At 36.7% G+C, this 21012-nt stretch overlaps 2 protein-coding genes across 3 annotated transcripts in view; one reads left to right on the top strand and one right to left on the bottom strand.

Annotated features, from left to right (window-relative positions):
- The first annotated feature begins 9 nt into the window (after positions 1–9).
- On the top strand, positions 10–9808 carry LOC107096781 (melanoma-associated antigen G1-like). The gene is made up of 11 exons (XM_015393588.1): positions 10–161; positions 309–372; positions 1545–1664; positions 2591–2654; positions 4603–4682; positions 4759–4856; positions 4941–5020; positions 6198–6240; positions 6347–6409; positions 6828–6942; positions 7050–9808. The coding sequence occupies exons 2-11, from the start codon at positions 322–324 to the stop codon at positions 7170–7172; spliced, it is 837 nt and encodes a 278-aa protein (XP_015249074.1). The 5' UTR covers positions 10–161; positions 309–321; the 3' UTR covers positions 7173–9808.
- A 658-nt stretch (positions 9809–10466) lies between these two features.
- Positions 10467–21012, bottom strand: part of LOC107096765 (6-phosphofructo-2-kinase/fructose-2,6-bisphosphatase-like) — an 18962-nt gene continuing 8416 nt past the window's right edge. The window contains exons 3-14 of one of the 2 annotated variants that reach the window (XM_015393567.1): positions 18309–18405; positions 17834–17900; positions 17536–17610; positions 17385–17441; positions 17124–17245; positions 16154–16361; positions 14344–14490; positions 13932–14036; positions 13287–13416; positions 13150–13212; positions 12990–13054; positions 10467–11471 (exon numbers count right to left, since the gene is read on the bottom strand). In XM_015393567.1, coding sequence (XP_015249053.1) covers positions 11412–11471; positions 12990–13054; positions 13150–13212; positions 13287–13416; positions 13932–14036; positions 14344–14490; positions 16154–16361; positions 17124–17245; positions 17385–17441; positions 17536–17610; positions 17834–17900; positions 18309–18405 — 1196 coding nt within the window. In that variant the 3' untranslated portion in view covers positions 10467–11411. The remainder of the gene's footprint in view (positions 11472–12989; positions 13055–13149; positions 13213–13286; positions 13417–13931; positions 14037–14343; positions 14491–16153; positions 16362–17123; positions 17246–17384; positions 17442–17535; positions 17611–17833; positions 17901–18308; positions 18406–21012) is intronic. The other variant, XM_015393568.1, reaches the window with a different exon arrangement.

The raw sequence follows: 21012 nt of genomic DNA, 5'->3' as shown, positions 1-21012 counted from the left end.
CAGCGGACGTTGTAGCGGGAAGTCGACAACTGAAACAGCCGATCCAAAAACTGTTTTTTAATTTTTTTACTGAAACGGTCGTTTTAGCGAATGAGTGAAATAGTTTAGCCTATTTTTATAAACAACTATTGAGCAACCTAACTCTAGACGCACTCTGTGAGGTAAAAAGCTGTTTATAAATGATTTTTTTCGTCGTTTAATAAGCCAACGCGCTGCTCAGCTAAAGCCACCTTCCATCACTTCCTACTGTTTCGGTTCTGGTTTGAATTGTGGCTTAAATTTTTAAATAAAATGCTTTTTTTCCCTAGACGCTCTGCAGCCATGACTCAAAGAAAACGACCCTCTAACACACTGAGGCTCAGTCAAAGTAAAGTAAGTGCAATGAACCAACAGGGTTGTTCCGCCGCCATGTTTCCCAGGTCAGAGGCACCGGCTTTGTTACAATATTTCTTTAACTGAACTCTATATACGCAGGATTATAAACTGTACAGGATAATAATACAATTTTTAATATATTTTCAAATGTACATATGTTAATATAAGTGTTTGACTTTTAAAGGTTGATGTTTTGTTGATCTAAAAGAGGAAATGTTTTATTTTTTTAAAGAATATAACACTTTTAACCTTTGTTGACATCTGAGTTATATACTTTTTTATTGTTCACACAAGGAATATTTTTTTCTGTCCAACTCAATTACCATTTTGGGGTTTAAGCTTAATGATATAATCCACACATTAAAAAGATCTCTTTTATTATAATTATTATTAGGTCTGATTTAGATACAAAAAAAAATCATGATCATAAACTATGATTAAATATAAAAAACATTTGATATAATCTTACTCAAACTTGAGAATTATGTCTGAGTTGTACTTTACAACTGATTTCTCCAGATCATAAAAGCTTAAATAATGATCACACTACTTATTCAAAAGTGTGCGAAATATACAGGTGATAAATCTCAAATAAGTTAATTTTATATAGTCAGATGTATGCAATTTTATATAAAAAAAGACATTCTAGAAATTTAGGCCTGACAATTTCTAAATTTAAATGAAAAATGTTATTTTTTTAGATGCAAGTTAATAATCCGAATGTGCCCAGCTTTTAGAAACATACACTTTACAATGTGGTGTTTTGTCTCATTCTGAAGATATTTGTCCCATGAAGTTGAATCATCACTGGTATATTAAAGTAGATGAAAGTAATCTCTGCATTTTGATCAATCTGTGTTCATCAAGAAATCTACCAGGCAGATCCATATGTCATTGCCATTGAAAATCCTATTATTTTTGTGTGTGTGTGTGTGGTTATGATTGTATGTACATAATTTTTATTTTTAAATGTTATGATGAATTCTGTGTACATATTAACCAGACTCTGCTGATAGAGCTTGAACTGAAAATTAGACAGTTATAACTTGGCAAACATAGCATATTCCTAAATGGAATAAATTGTTCTGTTGGCATTAACCTGTGACCGTTTCTACGGGATTGTGACAGTCACTTTGTGTTTTTTTTTATTTATTAATTTTTTTATCTAGCGGCAGTCCAACAGCGTTATGACGCAGGAGGAAGACGAAGATGTGACGTTTACACAGCCAAGCTCCTCCCAGGTCCAAAGAGGTCTGGAGAAACTTACACCTGCGCAGGTTGACCAAAAGGTAACACACTTATGAACCAGAATTGTATGTAGCATTTGTGAAAAAATATCAAATTTTATCTCCAAGAATATTATAATTTCAAATAATACCTTTTATTAAGCACTGCTGGATGAAGAGCTGCATATCAAATTATAGTTTCTTTCTTTGCAGTATCACAGGAACAAAAAGACGGCTTGAATGCAAAACTGTATGTGTTGGAATGTAATATTTAAAGTGTCAGTTATTAACACTGTACTTTTATAATGTAGTTGGCCAGTTGGATGGGCTCTAACTAACCTTAGTGTCTTAACATGATCATATCTATATTGTTTGAAAGTGGTAGGACCACCAGGACAACACAGAAAAGTTAAATATTACCGTAATCAGGGTTGAAAAGATAGATTTGATTAATTGTGATTATTGAAATAATCAACTAATTTAGCAATAAATTAGTTAACTGTAGTATACAAACTCTATCATATGCAATTTTCTGAAAGAGCCACTCACTAAGAGGAAGAATCGAGCCAAAACTGTATAAACAAGCATTATTACCCTTCGTTAATTTTTAATTTGACAGAAAAATTAGACCAAAAGAAAGAGAGAACTACATCAACATGTATCACTTAAAACAGATATCATCCTATTGTTCTTCCTACTCTGAAAATTATTTTTTTGTACTGTAATAAAAAAAGGTTGATTTCGGGTTAAAAATACATATACAAAAAACAGAATATATATACATGACTTAAGACATTAATTTCTGTGTAAACTTTTATTGTTAAATTCTGAAATAAAGAAAAAAAAAGTCAAAGTTTCTTCATGGTGGTGTCAAATGCGCTGTTGCTTAATAAATCAAAACTGATGAGGAGAAAAAAAGAATGTTTTAAAAAGAAAAAATGAGAAGTTAGAATAAAAATGTTAATATACTTTAATTAACTGTCATTCAGACTGCTGAAGTGGTGCAGTACATCCTGGTAAAAGACCAGAAGAAGATCCCAGTGCGCAGAGCAGGTATAGTAGCACAGCAGCCAGGAAACAGAAAGATGAACTCCTTCTGCTTCCTGAGTTCCAATATTTATTCTGCATTTTGATAAAGCTGCCGTCGTTAAACCACTTCTATGATTCTGTTCTCGGCCATTTACCTAAATGATGCTTAATAATGCTACGTTCACACCGGATGCAGCAAGAGCAGCAAAATCGCGTTTGCTGCTTCATTTTTGCTGCTTGTACCAGTTAGGTCTGACGCGCGGCTGAAGCAGCTTTGCTGCTCTGGCTGCGCGGTGCAAAAGTGGGTCTGACGCGCGTTGGGCGGAGCTTCACTATCCTTTCTCTACCTTGCAGCTATATTTGCTGTGATCAGTGGGAATAAAGTAGTTTTAATATGTTTTTAAGTGGGAAAATCCACCTGAAAACTTAGGCCCCGTCCACACGAAGTCAAAACGAACACGAAACGCTAATATTTTCCAGAACGTTTGTCGTGAAGACGGAGATGTAAAATAAATGTGATCGTCCACACGAATGCATGAAAACGCTGCAAAATGTATGCAAGCCCTGTAAGTGGCGCTGTGGTGCCAAAGCAAAAATAGGCGACGAAATGTTGGGCATGCGCACTAATATTTATACATGGTTGCCCTGCGGGTTTATTTTCGTGGTTCAGTCAAATTCAGGTGCTGAACTATGTCGTGGATATTGCTCTGTTCTTCCTGGAGATATTCCAGAAGAAGAAGATTCCGTTGTAAGCCCGACAGCAGGGTGAGTAGCATTAGCAGCAACCATTCAACACAGTACGCCATTGTTGTTGTGATACTGTGTCGCGCATGCGTGTTTAGAGGCGACGCTATGACGCATGCGTGTAAGAAAAAAAATGCGGTTAGAGCTTAAAGATGGAAACGCGAAAACGGCGTTTCGAAATCTTCTCACTCTGAAGGCTGAATAAAAAAAAGATCGTTTACAGACCCCCGAAACGCCGGCTTCGTGTGGACGGGGCCTTAATCAATGCAGTCAGTTCATCTAGATTACATTCCTGCCTTCCAATATTATTTCTGTCGGAGCCACTCAGACCCCCACATACCAGCGGTGCGCTGTCAGTAGGATCCCATTCCACAGCAGCCTCTGGCTGGGTCGCCTCCTCGCGGTTCACCACGGCAGCTAGTAGGTGTTTTTCATTTAAATAATCCAAACCGCAGGCACCAGGATAATTAAAGCGAACATATTCTGCCAACAGATTTCTGCATTTTAAGTTAATTTATGCGTCAAAAACTGTTTCAGGGGAGTGATCACAGCGCACTGTGTCATCAGCGATGTGTCTGTCTCGCTGCCAGCTCCCAGATCAGCTTCTCTGATTGGTTGACGCGGCGCGTCGAGCGGCAAAAGTTCAATTTCTCCATCTCGAGCAGGAGCGCGTTTGCGGCTCGTCACATGCGTAAAATTCTTAAACGCGCCTGACGCGCTGCTTCAGTTGCTCAGACGTGCTGCGCCTGCTGCTCAAAACGCGCTGCGGGACCTTTTGCTGTGCCTTGACGCGCGTTAACCTTTGACTTTGCATGTAAACTCGCTGCTTCTGCCGCGCCTGCTGCGTCCGGTGTGAACGCAGCATTAGTCAAAGAACTTTGATAGGAACCATAGAAATCATTGTGGTCACTGGTATATTTCTTTTCTGTACACATTCAAACCAAAGAGCTTAGAGAGTTTCTGCCTCTGTAGATTCCATTTGTGTCTTGGTCCTCATTGTAAGACAGAGGAAGAAAACAAATTAGTGGTTATATTATCTTTCAGTGCAGTATAATTTACATATTACTTTCATTTAGTATTTCTTTTTGTGTGTAATAAAATAATGTTAAGTTGGAAAGCATTTTTAGTTTTTGCAGTTTTGGGAATGGGGGATTAGGGTGAGCAGATATTAAACGGTCTAATAAGCGGATTGGTGTGGTGTTAACTTTCTGCTGGTTTCTCTCCTTAGAATTGGTTAAAAATATTGTGAAGGACTATAGAACAGTCTATCCTGAGATCATAAAGAGGGCAAAACGGATATTTGAGCAGGTTTGTTAAAGCCGCTCCCATATAGTTCTAATATTCAATGTCATTCTGTCATTTATATTTGCACTTTTTCCCCCAGGTGTTTGGCTTAAAACTGGTTGAGATTGACCCTAAAAATCATATGTATATTCTGGTCAATAATCTGGATACCCCTGCAGCCGCAGCCTCACCAGTCAAGTGAGTATAAGCATCCATCGGTTGTAGTTTCTAGCGTTAACTTTCAGCATTAAGTTTAAATAAAAATGTTCTTTCTGTTCATAGATGTCCAAGCAACCCAAAAACAGGTCTGCTGTTTGTGATCCTGAGTGTTATTTTTATGAAAGGAGGCATTGTCAGAGAGAGTGAGTTACATGATGCTTTGTTTCTTTATAAAACGGACTAATTGCACCTTTGTTGGGTTTCTTAAAAACAAAACACCATTTTTTGGCAACCTTCGAGAGGAAAATGTGGCTCTTTGGACCCTTTATAATGGCTCTTAATAGTGGCTATAAATGATAAGAAGAAAAAAATAATGTGCTTTAATATACAGAAGCTGTAGTGGATTTTATTAGGAATATTTAAAATTGCTATTATAAAAAAAGAAACAACAGAAAAATGTTTTAAGAGCTATTTTTCTTTTAATTAGCTTGGAAATTATGTTTTATTATTATCGTTATTTTACATTATAAAATGTTTTTCCTTACTTTAAAAGCTAAAAATACAAAAATAAATTGTGGGTTGTTAAAGACAATAGACAATAGGCAACAGATTTCCTATTGTAGATATTTGACGAAAATAATAGTTTATGTTTTATTAAAAAAATGTGTAGTATTTTGAGGCTCTGTATGACTTCCCTAGTCTGATTCAGGGCAAAATGGCTCTAAAATGCTGCAGACTTCTGGTTTAGATGATTGTCAAACCTGCTGCAAATATGTTGCTCTCTCTGCAAAGAGCTGCAAACTGTACTTGGTGCTGTATGACAGCCTTATCTTTTTTCTATAGATAGCTATAGTGTTTAAAAGTACTTATTGCCACTTGACCCTGGATCAGACAATGTTGGCATTCTTTAGGAAACCTCAGTAAAAAGAATGTTCAACTGAATTTTTTTTATTTTACTTTGGGATCAAAAAACTTTTGTTGAAATGAATGAACTTTTTATACAATACAAGCAGAGGCTCGGTAACCCCAGCTTTGGTAAAGGATAATTTAAGATGCTAAAGAAAGTCAAAAAGGGTAGTGGAGTTATTATCTTGTTGGTTTCTAATATAAGCCATGTGGCTCTTTAAACTTTGGACTGTTTTGATAAATCACTCTTTTATTTTACTATAATTGTCTAGTTTTAATTAATTGAACATCAAAGATGTAAAAAGGTATTTTTTGTAGCTTTTGCTGATTCTTATCTGTGCGTGACTGACATGAACTTTGCTGCTTGAGTTTAATTTATTTGTCTAACTATTGCCCCAAAGTTATACTTCTGCTGTTAATGGATACAGTCACTATTTGTTTGACAAAATCAGACTAAAATTGTTGTTTTCTTAGACCAAATTTGGAACACTCTGAAGAAACTCCGAGTTGATCCGGGGTAAGGCAAGATTTTTATTTTTTAAGTAGGTTGATTATGGAGAATTATGTAACCTTGCTGTCTCTCATCAAATTAAAATCTATATTCTGGTTACAAAACTTTCCAGGCAGAGACATGAGGAGTTTGGTGATGTGAGGAAGGTCGTCACTGAAGAATTTGTGCGTCAGAGGTAGGAATTACTCCTGTTCCTAAGAAACCAAAGGGATTTAGTGTTTGACCACATAGACAACACACTTGTTATCCAGCTGTGGCTCAGGTCATTAATACTTAGACTTCCTATCGAGATGTCACAGGTTCAAATCCGACCCAAGTCACTGTATTGTAATGAGCTGGTGTGTTCAGAGCCAGTGTCTGTCAGACCATAGACTCTGGTTTATACCACACCACAGATTAACTGAAGAGTGGAAGCAGCCAGCACAGCTAGAGGGTCTGGCTGTTACACACACTTCAAACATTATGCGTCCAGGATGTGGTGGACCATCTCTTATTGTGCATCAGGCTTTTTTAACCTGCATCATCTGTAATTCCTGGTTAATAATGTTTGATATTCTACGATTTTTCTAATTTAATTAAGCTAATGTTTGCAGATACTTGGAGTATACTAGAATCCCACACACAGAACCAATAGAGTATGAATTCCGCTGGGGTCATCGGGCCGACATGGAGGTGTCCAAAGCTCAGATCCTAGAGTTTATGGGTCAGGTGAGTATTTTCTTTTCAATGAGCAAATTGCACTCCTATCAGATTCAATTCAAAAGGTTGTTTTACTGATGATAATCTGCTGGGTTTTTTTTGTTTCACTTCCTCAGCTTCATGAACAGGATCCTCGGAGCTGGAGTCAGCAGTACAGAGAAGCTCACACTGGATCCAGCTCGTCCCAAAACGCCAGCTCCAGCCAAACCTCCAGCCATGCCAGCACCAGCAGAAAATAACTTCATTCATTCCTAAAAACTCTCCAGACATGCTGCTAGTTTCAGCCCAGTTAAACCAGGCTATCAGCTTCTCATCATCTTGGTAAAAGCTCCAAAGTTGACCTCGGTCTGGACGCCGATCGAACATCAGTGTGGGAAAAAAACATGTTTAAAATATTTTAAGAATTTATTCCATATTTTGTTTATTTTTGGTGTACATCAAAGCTGCAGAGGACAGACGTGGTCAGAAGTTTCTGCCATCTCACAATTGTTGTGAGGTTTCAATGTTTTTAACTTAACTAGATTTTGTATTTGGATAAATATTTGTAAAAGGCTTTATTAGCTTTTGTAAAGTTTAGCAAAAATAAAATATTTTCATTTTTTTTTTTTTTTTTTACAACGGGTATAAAATTATGACAAACGTCTCTGAAGAAGCTGGGTGTGAAAAAGCTCCCCTGATATCACTGTCCATATTATCAGAAGAGAAAAATTAGATTTAAGGAACCTGTTGAGTTAATTTATCAATTTCAATCTTTAGTTTCTGTCTGATAAATCTGGACTAGATTCTAACAAAGTGTAATTTTTTCCAGAATAACTTCAGGAATTCAAAAATAACCACAGTACAAACATGAAGTTGATTCAGGCACCTATTTTTATCCACACAGCATGGCTACAACAACAACAGCTTGTACAACAAATGTGAACAATGTTTCACTGTTAGGCAGTCAGTTTTAAAGATCCAGGTTCTTAAAAGTAAATTACAGTGATTGACTGAGACACAGAGGTGAAATGCTAAGATCATGATTAAAAAAACACACCATGAAAGTGAAGTAAAGAAAAATCACAGCCCAATTAAAAGTGTAGAGAAAAGCTGGTTCTAACCAATCGACCATTTACTGGAAGTTACCATACATGTATGAAGCAGTAGCTTTGCAAATGGGTTTTAAAAAGTGCACAAGTGCAACAGAACTCCACAGGTAGAATTTAAAAACAGATTTCAGGTAAACCAGGAAGAGCTTCAGAAACCTGTTACTGCATTTTCAAAGAAATCAAAAACCATATAAAAACGATTGGTCTCAAAGTCATTATTTCAACTTTCATAATTATGTGAGGCATGTTCAATTTCAGAGTAGGGATTGAGATTGACCCATTACATGCAATACATTCAGAAAATGTTGCCAGATGTGATGTGATAAATGAACAATTATTACAATGCTTTGATCCTCCTGCTTTGGATTCATGGAAAACAGATAACAGCTGCTGGAAAATATATTCATTGATTGAAAAAAATAACTCCTAATGACTTCACCACCTAAAACTTTTTATGCTATTTTTAAACGTGTGACCAAATATTTAACAGCAATTTTTTTTAAGTCCAGGCCTTTTTTTGGTTTTTGCAATGCAGTGATGTTGTGACTGATAAATTCTAGGTATATTTAGTGCATTTCTTTTCTAAAATGTCATTTCAACTAATGACTTATATAGGTAGAGTTATAACTCATATTTATGACAAAATTTGTCTCGTTTAGTTTTATTTTGAAAGTATGAGACTTGCAATGTTTATATCCCTTTGGGATCAAGTAAGTTTATTTTTGTTGCTTTTTTTTCTTGGAAGTTTGGGGTTTTAGAAATACGCTGTCGTAAAAGAGGAGTAAGTTCATTAGTTTAATGTTTTGGTACCACAGTAACAGGAGAAAATCACTGGAAGGAATGCTGGTAACAATCTTTGAAATATCACAGCAGAAAAGTATACATCTAGACCCTTTAATGAGCTAATGTAAATCTTCACATTTTTTTTTTTTATAAAGGAAAAAAAAAAATAGTCTTCGCCTATTGAGATGGGCTACATACTTAAAGAGGCTTGAAATAAAAAATAAAACTTGTTTTCCTGAATTGGAAGCTGTTGTTTATTAGAGGAAAGTTTGCTTGATGCATCAGCTGACCAATCATAACAATCTGAAATATTCATCACTTTGCTTAACAGATCTGCATTTTTATTTCTTCCAAAGATAGCCTCTTGTTTGCTACTTTTTTTCCAAAAATTATATTATTAGTGGATTGAAAGAAAAAAACCCAACAAACTTGGAAATGGTGTAACCGATGCCAGATCAGAATTTAGCAGCTTTTGTGTTTCCACTATGTAGCACAGAGGAGCGGTTGGGCTCCAGGAAAGATTCTCTTTTTTTTTAGTCCAGGTGAAATTCTTCTCCACTTTTTTATTTTTTGGTTCCTGCAGAAGGGTTTGTAGATATAAGACAGTGTCTCGCTGCTAAAACTCTTTTCCCACAGTTGCTAGTTGAGTCTACGTAGTTTGACAATCATTGACAAAAACAAACATTTAGAAAGAACACTGTGGTTTAGCACTGATAAGTACCGGACGGTTAATGGCATAAAGCCATCCAGAGCTTTAAAAGCTGCTGTTCTGATATTTTTGATGATGTCCCAGTCTTGTTTTCAGCTATTTGGCAAAAGTTTCCCCCTGCAGCTGCACACTGCCAGCCAGCTGGATGAAACCCAGGCTGCCTCACTTCCCCCCTGCTGGTCAAATCAGCTGTATTCTGCATATTTTTCTATATGTATCTATAATGCTCAGTTCCTTACAGCATAAGTAATATTTATATTTTAGTTTTGAATAAATTAAAAAGGATAATCTGATGCATTTGTTTCCTGTTGTTGATTCAAGGTTAAACCTCAAACATACACATGTCTTATTGATTATCTGCTTTTAAAAGACATAGATGAGCTTTTAAAAATTAAAACCTCAAATTTCTCATTAAAGAAAGAATGCAGGACATTTGAAATGTACTGAAGTTAAAGTAACAGGTCATCCTTTTCATCAGTGTTCTGTTGAACTAAAGGATATACGTGTTACAGCTGCAACCCATCTACTGCTGGTGAGCCAGATCCCTGAAGAATGGGAACTTCTCCAAAAGCATATGTAATAAATTCTCCTATGGTTGACATCACCATGAGAACATCTTCCTGTCACTGAAGCATGGTGGTGGCAGAAGCACACGGTTCTGAAGGGGCAGATGTTTGGTAAACAATGAAGGAATGTTGGATGATTTTAAAACAGGCAGATTCCTGCAGAGATCCACTTTTCCACTGGGATAAGCTGGAACTTTTAACAGTCCACAGAACATGGAGACATGCCTTACTACTGAAAGTTGATGTCAATGCATAAGGATAACTTGTGCACAACATTTTTCACCTTTAATGTCTTTTTTTAATAAAAGTGTTTAAGCACCTTCAGAAGATAGATAATCTATCAAACTACATTTTTTTTAAATTCCAGATACATAAAACAGGATGAAAAGTATCTCTAAAGGAAATAATACTTTTTAAAGGCACGGTAAAAAACAAACACTAAAGGCCCTGTCATGACTTAATTAGTCATCTGTTCCTTCTAGGCTACTGTAGACTTCGCCCCTGGTATCCTTGAACTGAACTAGTTGTAACAAAGATTTAATGATCAAAGTCATCAGATACTTAGTATGTGACTGAGGCCTGATAACAGATCGACTCAGCATCCAAATAGAGAGAAACGCTGGCGTTGGGACTCTGGAAAGAAGCTTTAAACCTGCAACATTCTAGTTGTTACACAACCCTCCATCCCCATCCTAAGCTGCAGGATAGTAGCCCTTCAGGACTGGAGCTAAGTACCACTGAAATGGCTCCTCAGCATGCCTTTAAGTGCTGCAGAAATATGTTAATGATCCATTTGTTTAGGTCAGATGTGGGGCAGCTGGGCGACACCTAAAAGATGCAGGTCAGCGAGTCCTGAGGAATGGGATTGAGAACCAGTGCTTTAACCCCGTTAATCTAAGGAAAACTGAAGCATTGATCTCAGGCTCTGCTGGGAGGTTTGATCACAGAACAGGCAGTTCTTTAACAACAGTTTCAAATCTAACACTAAACAGTTAAACTTGACACCATGGCTTACCTCGACTCTTATTGCTTTCTAAGTGAAAATCACAACAGTTAATACAACAGCACGGGGTGAAGTGATGAAGTGTAAAACAGTTTACCAACAGTTGAGCAGCCATGCAGGTCATCTAGTCAGTTTTTCACATTTAAAACAGTTTTTGTCACAGACCATCCCAGCCTGGACCATATAAAGTGCACCAACAATGGAATTAAGATGCCATCGAAGAAACTTTTCATTGTCATTAAGCTTTCGATTTTCTAAAAATCTGAATTAGTTAAATTAAAAATAAGATATGTTCTCTGAAGAGAATGAAGGCTGAGGTGAGATGTCCTCTAGATGTGCTCAGGGACCGTCTCCAGCGCCTCCTCTGGGTCTCTGTCCACATCCACGTTCTGAGAAAGACAAACTTAAGCTGTCTGTCTGATTTTAATAAACAAAAGCACAATTTAAAAGGAAAACTTTGGTGGTTTTATTGGTCTTTACTTCATTTTTCAGTTCAATATCCATGCTTTTAACTTTGAACAGTTTCATTTGTCTGTAATCCTAAGAGCAAAAGTAAAACACTGATTTCTTGTTTTGGTTTTTGTCATACTTAAATCTTTTAAATAATTTTAACATCAAAAACAAAAAAACTGAGAAAAAGTGTTTTTATTTTTATTTCAGGAAAAAAGTTATCTTGCCCAACCTGGCCATATGTAAAAAAAAAAAAAAAAAAGTGAATAGTTTTTGTGTTACTTGGTTGGATCATGAATTCAATAGGATTAAACCAAACCAGGACTGATCATTGCCAAACCTGTAGAATGATAAAATTACTGAAATAGAACCTACCCAACATCATGAAGTAGGGTAAATTAACTCCAAAAGCAACATGGATAAGGAATAAAATCTGTTCAGTAAAGCTTATAAAGCAATTTCTAAGATTTTGGGACTCTAGAGAACCATATTACAACATGGAAGAGTGGAGAACCTTCCAAGAAGTGTTCACCACAACAAGTTATTTCCACAAATGGAGAGACAACACTGACAGGAGGTCAGAAAATGTCCATCGAAGACGAAGATCACCTCTATGGGAGAGTTAAAAAAGAATAAAAAGGTCGGTCTCACATTTACGAATAACCCACAAACTATTGACCCTAAAGACCTTTGGTCAAAAATCAGTTTGTGGACAAAAAAAAAAAACTAAACAAAAGTTGAACCTAAAAACTGTGCATCGTTCAAACTCCATTGAACTGTATTGATCTCAAAATGGAGAAATTAACTCTCTGCATTTTACCTATTCCCTTTTGGGAGCAGTGGGCTGCCACTGTGCAGCGCCTGGGGAGCAATCAGGGGTTAAAGGTCTTGCTCAGAGATCTAGAGTGGCAGGGAGTGGGTTTCAAACTCACAACCTCAGGCCGCCACTCCTCGAATGAACAAAGCATTTCAGCAACAGAGCATGAAATCTACAGTAAAGCACGGTGGTGGTGGAATGACGTGGGGCTGCTTTGCCATCTAAATACCTGGATGGAAATATTGTGTTGCTGTTGTTTCTGCCAGAAGGTGGCGCAACCAGTTCTTTTTCAGACACGTTTGGCTTAGTAAATGGAATAAGCACCTATAAACTGCTTTAGATATCTTCTCAGGTTATTTTTGTCTGAAACATTTTAATGTCAGAAACTGTTTTTGCAGATAGAGAGTGATGTAGAAAATAAAATATTCTTCAATGAAGTTCTCTATCTGAAGTTGGTCTAAAGCGGTCCCCTTATTCACCAGATCTCAAAGACAGCATTTTAACAGTAGGGATGAAAATGGTAGTGGTTCCTGCAGGATGCATTCATTAGAACTAAAAACCCATTTCTGTCCCCCATGCTTCAGCTGCTGTGCGTGCAGCTGTGTCACATGTAACCTAACAGATGGTGCAGGTACTTTACCTCTGGCCGGTCTCTGTGTGTGTTCACAGCTTCGATGTTGAGAAAGACAGATTCAACTTTACACCCTGAAGGGGGAACAAAAACAGAGGTGTTGAAACCCCTCAGATAACCAGAGCAGAATGTTCTGAGCCTGACTTCTTATCAGGCAACAGAGACTGACCGTAGGCCACTGGGGTGAGTTTCAGAACGGTGTGCAGAGGACATTTCAGATATGGCAGCTCGACTGGAACACAGGGAAGCAGAAATATTAGATTGATTTCATCAGAACGGAACATTTTTAGCTTATGTTCTTCTCACTTGCGCTCTTGTCCAGGAAGTAAGCCAGCAGACATCTCATCACAGCCTGGTGGCAGATGACCAAAACGTTTTCCTGCCTCTCCAGCTCCATGATGACCGGTTCCAGACGCTGGACGAGGTCCTCATAAGACTAGCAAAAAGGAAAACAGAAACTGATTCCAGATCAGATTTGTGGTCAAACTTCCAAGTGAAAATGTTCCCACATAGGTGCAGTAGATATATCAATGTATTAGAGTAGTATTAGATCTGAAGACCATGATTTTAAAATGTTATTTTATCTTATTTGTGAAATAATAATAGACTGATCTGCCTTAAGGGCTTCACATGTGGACTGGCAGATTTCCACTGTAACAGGATACAACCACAAGCAATGAGAGAGCCAAAGACTTCTGTTTGGACAAAATCAAGTAGATAAAAGGTGTTCCAAAAATGGCCACCAGAGGGTAGTGAGCTCTCTAGAAAGTGTTTCAGTTATATCAAGTTTTTTTTTTGTTTCTTTAAAAACTGGTTATTTCACAGATTTTCTGTAAAAATAAAGGTTAAATGATATTAAAATATATGCATATTTTATGTTATTTTATTCCTCGGTCAGCATTTTGCTTAATTTTAAGGGACAATTCTCTCTGTTGAGCTCAGCAGACTCACCTCTCCCTTAGGGTAACGGTATCGATACTTGTCCTGATCCCTCAGTGCGAACTCTTCAGGGTAGTGTTCCTGAATTTCCTCATAAGTCATTTCCTCACAAACTCCCTGTATGGAGAAGATCAGGTTAAAAAGCATCCAAGATGTGTGCTCTGTTGTATCGCTGTGATATACATGACAACGTGACAAAAAAGTTTCAACTCCTATGTTATGTATGATATTTATGTCCTTTTCATCTATGGTCAAATTAGCTATGTAAACTGAAAATCTATGAGAGGATTTTATTTTAAAAAATGGGTAAAACGAAGCATTCTTCATACTCTAGTAAAATTTGAAGTCATGCTAGATTCATAAATTCATCACTGAAAGCAAGACTTCCTCAACAGCTTGATGGCGATGAGGCTTTTGGTCTTACAGCATCTATTTCGTTGAGGGCTTTCCATTGTTCATATTGGACTCCCAGGGCCTCTGCAGTCTGGATGGTTCTCTTCATGTGGCTCGTCCAAACCTTGAGGTCACTGATGCACTGCCCACGCATGTATGTACCCAAAGCGCTGGCAAACTATTAGGCACACAAAGGAAAATCATTTTTTTCATTCTAGGTTGAATTATTGCAATATGCAACACTTTTTTCTATTGAGAGTTCCTGTTTGCACTCTGAATCTCTTTTAGTAAAACTTAATCTTTAGTTTATTTTTCTATTGATAATTTGATAAATATTCTTCAACTTGGAATTCTGATTTCACAATTGTTGTTGGTTTGTTATCTGCGCTGAACTGAAAGACGCTTTTATCTGTGTACTTTGGTCACAGTAAAACTAGGAGTGCTTCTCCAGAACGGTGTTTACAATGAATCAAACAAAAACAAGGGGGTATAGATACAGCAGGCACAGCCTCGGCTCATAAGGAGTATCCAACACAAGCTGTGAGCCAGGATCTAATTTGTTTACACTTAAGCTTAAAATATGTACTCTAATAAACCTATAAACAGTTTTAACTAGCTTGTTGTAATCCTTGGATTTTATAATTGCTGATAAAGGTTCCATAAAATAAGAACACCCCACATCATCAGTTCTAATCCTGAACACAGGTGCACCCCAGGGCTGTGTTCTTACCCCACACTCTTTTTGCATACTCTAAACGACTGATTACCCATCTACCCCCAAAATACTTCACCAAAGTTGGCCAATAATATAACAATTGGGGGTTATAAAACTGCAATGCAAAAGCTTATAGGGGGATCAACAACTAACCAGATGCTCAAAACATTTTTTTTTCATTCTGAAGAGTGACAAAATAAAAGTGTAAATTTGATAACAAGAAGTGAACAACAACAGTTGTTTGTCCCATAAAAACTTAATATAGACCATTAATTACTGCATGGTAGGGTGGCCTTCAAATCTTATCAAGATATTTCCTGGTACTTTTGTGATAACAATAAACATTGACTATAAAATGCTCTTCAATAATTTCTTGAATTTGGTACTGTTGAAAAAAAATATTAAAATATAAAACATCTTTAGGACACCAGCTACATAAAAAACTGTGATTTATATCAATAAACATCCTGTAGTTACAGCATTGAATTGTATTCTTCAAATTTGCCAGTGATCTCAATAGTAAACAATGAAAGAAGAAAAAAAAAAGTCACACATTTAATGTTTTTTTTTTAATCATCACTAATTCCAATGTATTATTTAGATGATAAATAAAAATTGTTTTATGACCAGAATTTTTTCACAATAGTGTGTTGACAGGTGGAATGGCTGACTGAGGGTGATGAAGGCTGCTGGGTGTCCCTCTCTTTTGCTAACTGCCCCTCTAAGGGTATAAAGAGCTCCCTCTGCCTGGCGTTGGACAGCCTAGCTGTCGAGGGTTAAGCCAACACGATCTGAACGGTTAAAGGTCATACAGGCTAATATAAAATTATTGTGGTCTGCCTACTTTGATACTGGATTGAATTTAATGACGTTATGCCTGCAATCAGGATTCTGTTTTCAAACACCCTTTGAAAACAGCCCATGTGCTCCACCATCTGCTCCATATGGTACGCCTGTTTAGCTGCAACAGGACATGTAAAAAAAACAACAAAGACAAAAAATAGAGCAACCTGGCCAGAGCTGTCTTCACTGCTCTGGGGTCTGTTGGTGCTGAAAGAACCTTCTGTGAATTAACCTTAAACATGGTTCAGAGGTAGAAGGTCCCAGCAAAGCGCTGACTCCTCACCTTTGCCCCTCGTTGGGAAAGCCCGGAGTCCCCCCCGATCCGGCCCACGAGGTTGAGTTCGCTCTCCCCGTGACGAGACAAGTAGATGGACCTCGGTGTCACGTGAATGTTCATGAGGTAGTAGACTATTCTGCTTTGAATGTGGTCCTGGACCCGGTTCACCAGGTATCTGCTGCCTACATTAAAGATTTTAATGTAAGATAACCTCCTGTGTAAAGAGAAACAAGAGCACTGTCAGTAATTAAAAAGATCTGATCAATTCCACTCCTTTAACTTTTAGACCTCCTACTTATTTGGTTATTATTCTATTTGTTTAACTCATTAACAGTCTAGTGTAAAAGGGCTGTTCTACGGTGGCGCAACTACATTAAGGAAAACAAAACTACATAAAGCAAAGCACAACTACATTAAGGAAATCGCAACTACATAAAGCAAAGAGCAACTACATTAAGAAAAACTACATTGCGCAACTCCTTAATGTAGTTGCGCTTTGCTTTATGCAGTTGCGATTTCCTTAATGTAGTTGCGCTTTGCTTTATGTAGTTTTATTTTTCTTAATGTAGTTGCGCTTTGCTTTATGTAGTTTTGTTTTTCTTAATGTAGTTGCGCTTTGCTTTATGTAGTTGTGATTTCCTTAATGTAGTTGCGCTTTGCTTTATGCAGTTTTGTTTTTCTTAATGTAGTTGCGCTTTGCTTTATGTAGTTGCGATTTCCTTAATGTAGTTGCGCTTTTAGATTTGTAGTTGCAGTTTGCACTTCAGGGCCACCGTACTGTTCTGCAGCACAGCACAGCTTGGTGCGGTTAGCTTTTTTTAAATTTTCAACATGTGAAAATTATGAACACTTTGAACCACAATCATTCCCTGTGTGTAAAAATTTGAATCGACTTGTTACATAAATGAAGGTATGCATTGTGAAGGACGCCTGTGTAAAGGGGGGGAACCGTGGAAGAAGCTTGCCATGCAACTACCTGTCCTTGTTGTCGTCCAGGGGAACGTAGGTCATCTGGTAACATTCAATCCTTTTGAGGAAATCTGCAAGAGCTTCTTCTTTATCACAGCCAACATAGTCTGGGCTCGTCAACTTCACTTGCTGTTTAAAGATAGATAAAAGATTCTCAGTACACCAAGGATTCTGGATGTGTTCCCTTCAATTTGATTTATTTAGTTTTTCTAATCTACATTTGTCTAATTTACACTTAAATAACAATTGAAATTGCATTCATTCTTACTTTAATGTTCTCAGCAATGATTTCAGGATCATCACATATTGACTCCACAAAGAACACCTAAACAGGCAGAGGAAGGACACGGAAACTGTAGCATTATGTTTTCGACACAGATGTTGACAATTTAATGCAAAACCTAAAAACAAAAACTAACTTTGTAACCATTTTCTTTGCCAAAATTGAGGATGACCTCTCTTCTGTCTGGAGTAGTGTTAGTGGCATCAAGAACCTTCAAGAAGGAAATAAAGATATCTGATATTTATAAACAACAAGTAGAAAACAAACATTTCAGCTTATGACTTAAAGAGAATTTGAATAATTTCAAGGTCAAACTATTTAAATGTAAAATTTTCAAGAGTAGAAGAGATGGATGGATATTTTCAGTCCTGCTTTGAAATTTTTATTTTTTTTTTTACAAACCTGTTTGTAGAAATAACTTCAAGTAAACTCACCGCAACCTGGCCCCGGTCCCTGTTCAGGTAGTCACATACATCTTTTAGAGCCGTATTTACACAGGCACTGTATTCACAGGTAAACAGAACAAAATATAATTATAAAACAGGACTAAACCTTCATTTGATTGAGACCCAGTTAGTCATGCTTTCAAAGTACTTGAGACTGAATGACATCATTCCTAACTTAACCGTGGTCAAACTAACATTTTTGATGAGTTTTTGTTGAGCAACCAGTTAAAGCAGCAGTGCAATGATCAGGTCTCCTAATGATAAAAGCATGGAAAAACCTTTTCTGCTTCTTTTAAGGAAAGAAAAGTCCTTATTTTAGAGATATTATAATTAAATGCTTGATGAGTAAAATAAGGCATGAATTCCTGCTAAATTGATAGTTATTTTAAAAGTGATTATAATAGTAGATGAAATATTTTATTTAATGTGTAGAAAAGATTGTTGACTGTTTTAAAGTTCATACTTGCGTATCTTCATGGCCTCTAAGTTGTCGGGTTTAAAGAATTCGTAGCTGTTGTAGGATTGTGTGGCTTCTCTTCTGTACTGTCCCACATTAAATACTAAAAAAACACAAAAACATAATGTTACACAATGTTATCTTTTTTAACTATTGTGTGTTGATCTAATTAGCTGTTCGCCACATTTACAATTTTGGTCTTTTTTAACTTCTAACACACCTTGTGCTGATGAAGGTTCTCAGTCATCCAGGTCATAGTCATTCCGTAAAAATTCAAAAAATATCCACTGGACTTGGTTTCCAAGATTTTGAAGACGTTTCGCAACCTCTCCAGGAAGCTTTCTCAATTCTTGAATTGAGAAAGCTTCCTGGAGATCATATGTGATCACATGTGATATTTTTTTGAATTTTTACGGAATTCTAACACACCTAAAATTACAATGAAAAACATAACATGATATATATATATGTGTGTGTGTGTGTGTGTGTGTGGGCGCATATTTCTTTCATCATTGGGAACAACCTCTGGCCCTCATGGGTACAAATGCTAAGATGTGTATTGGGTTATGGATAGATGATCAGGTTGTAGAAATGGGTTACAAATGAATGGAAGTCAATTTAAAGTCCCCACAAGGATAGAGAAACGTGTCAGTGCGTGTGGTGTGTGTGTGTGGGGGTCATGTCTTTGTTACCTGGTGGGGACAATTTCCCAGGAATATGAAACATTTTGGGGACTAATAGGTACTTCTAGGGACTAATGACTGGTCCTCATGAGGAGAAGTTCTGTTCTTGGGGTGGGGTTAAGGTTTATAACTAAGGTGTGAATTGAGTTTAGGTTAGATTTAGGGTCAGCTATGTGTTGGTAATTATTAGGGTTAGGGCAAGGGTCATGGTTGGAATGAATGGAAGGCAATCCACAAGGATAGTGTGACACAACATGTGTGTGTATGTGAGTTTTTGTTTGGGGTTGGGTGGGTTAGGAGATTAAAGAAGAGTCAGTTTCCACCAGATTTTTTATTATTGTTTTTTTTATATTCCAGGGGCAAAAGATGGTAAATTATATCACTGTCAAATATCTCAATTCAGGGAAACCTGAAAAAGATTGTTGGAGAAGTTTGACTGTTCAATAACCAGACTTTTGTTAAATTTGGTCAGAACTGTGCGACCATATACAAGTACAACCATGAGAATCGTATTCCATGTTTGCGAGGCACAATAAGAGAATACTGCCTGTTTAAAGGTACTTCTCCTAAAAACAAAATTAGACAGTCACATCTTAGACTCCCCTATTTGATCTACTTTGCCTTTATTTTTAATGAAAAAATTCTTGCGGTGGAGGAGGGGCTAGTCCATTAAGAGATTAAAATTCCAAAATAGCCTTTTCATTTAATCATATTCTGCTAGCGTATTAAATTATATTTTTATATATACTGACTCAGTGTGTTATGAAGTTTCCAACTTGTCATACAGTAAGTCATATGTGAAATAATCATAGAATTAAAACACAACTTAGCTTGTTCAAGTGTCAACTTGGATCAGTCTTAAATTCTTTACATTGAAAGTTACACTATTGGCCGTATTTTTATTTTATTTTTTTTACCTCGCAATCAATTTCAACAAACACCCAAATGTTTAAAATCACGTTCCAACTTGAGTGCCTTGGATCTTCTCTGTAGGATTTGCCTCTTGGCAGTAAACCTCACCACAAAAAAGTGTTTATTTCCTCCTTAACTATGCACCAACTTTAGGGAGAATCTATCTGTGGGTTTAGCAGCAAAATAAAAATACAGGTTCTACTCATTAGAAAATGTTCAAACCCTCTCTGCTGATCAGGGCTGTAGTGGTATATCTTAATCTTTGGAATGCTTAATTATACCTTACGTTTGTGTTTACATAGAACACCATATTCAATTTTGAATGTAATGACAAATTTATTATTGATAAAGACCAGTTAGAACATTACACATAATAAAATCAGTGACTGAGTCAGAAACAAAACTTTATTAAGCAACTAACTTCTTTAGATTTAGATAAAATAAATAGATATAAAATAGCCAAGAAACCTCTACTTTAATGTTTTTTACACAACTAATCAGTGAAGATGATAAAAAAAAATTAAAGAGGCCTAGTCATGTACTATGAAACATGTAAACACCCATATCCTCAAATAAAACAATATATGCCAACATTTGTTCTGATAGTGTTTACTTATTCCTTTTTGAATCTTAAAAGAATATTTGCGCTGCACACAATCAGCAGACATGAACATTGGTTAAAGCCATCGCCATCTAGTGGCAGTAAGTAATCTGGCATCCATTGATCTGCCAGCTTCAGTTAACACTAATGTTAATGCAATCTGAGCACTTCTCCTGTCTTTCTTCTCTTGTCCTCCAATAGATTTTTTGCACTTTTTCACAACTCATCTTGGAATTTCCACTTTTTTCACACATCTGCTCTGTGCTGCTACCTCCTTCATTTAATTCTCTTTTCCTTATTTCCTCAATGGCTGGATGCACAATATCGTACCACGGTTTGCTACCGTAGGCATATACAAAGCACTATATATTAGGGATGCACAATATTGGGATTTTGGCCGATATCCGATATGCCGATATTTTAAAACTCATGTAGCCGATAACCGATATCGATACCGATGTTAAAGCTGGACAAAAATAAATAAACAATGAAAATAGCAGTTTTGTTATCCATT

This window comes from Cyprinodon variegatus, unplaced genomic scaffold, assembly GCF_000732505.1.
Source record: "Cyprinodon variegatus isolate N-32 unplaced genomic scaffold, C_variegatus-1.0 Scaffold649, whole genome shotgun sequence".
Lineage (NCBI taxonomy): Eukaryota > Metazoa > Chordata > Actinopteri > Cyprinodontiformes > Cyprinodontidae > Cyprinodon > Cyprinodon variegatus.
The sequence above is the reverse complement of the archived record's forward strand: the minus strand, read 5'-3'. Positions and strand labels throughout refer to the sequence as shown.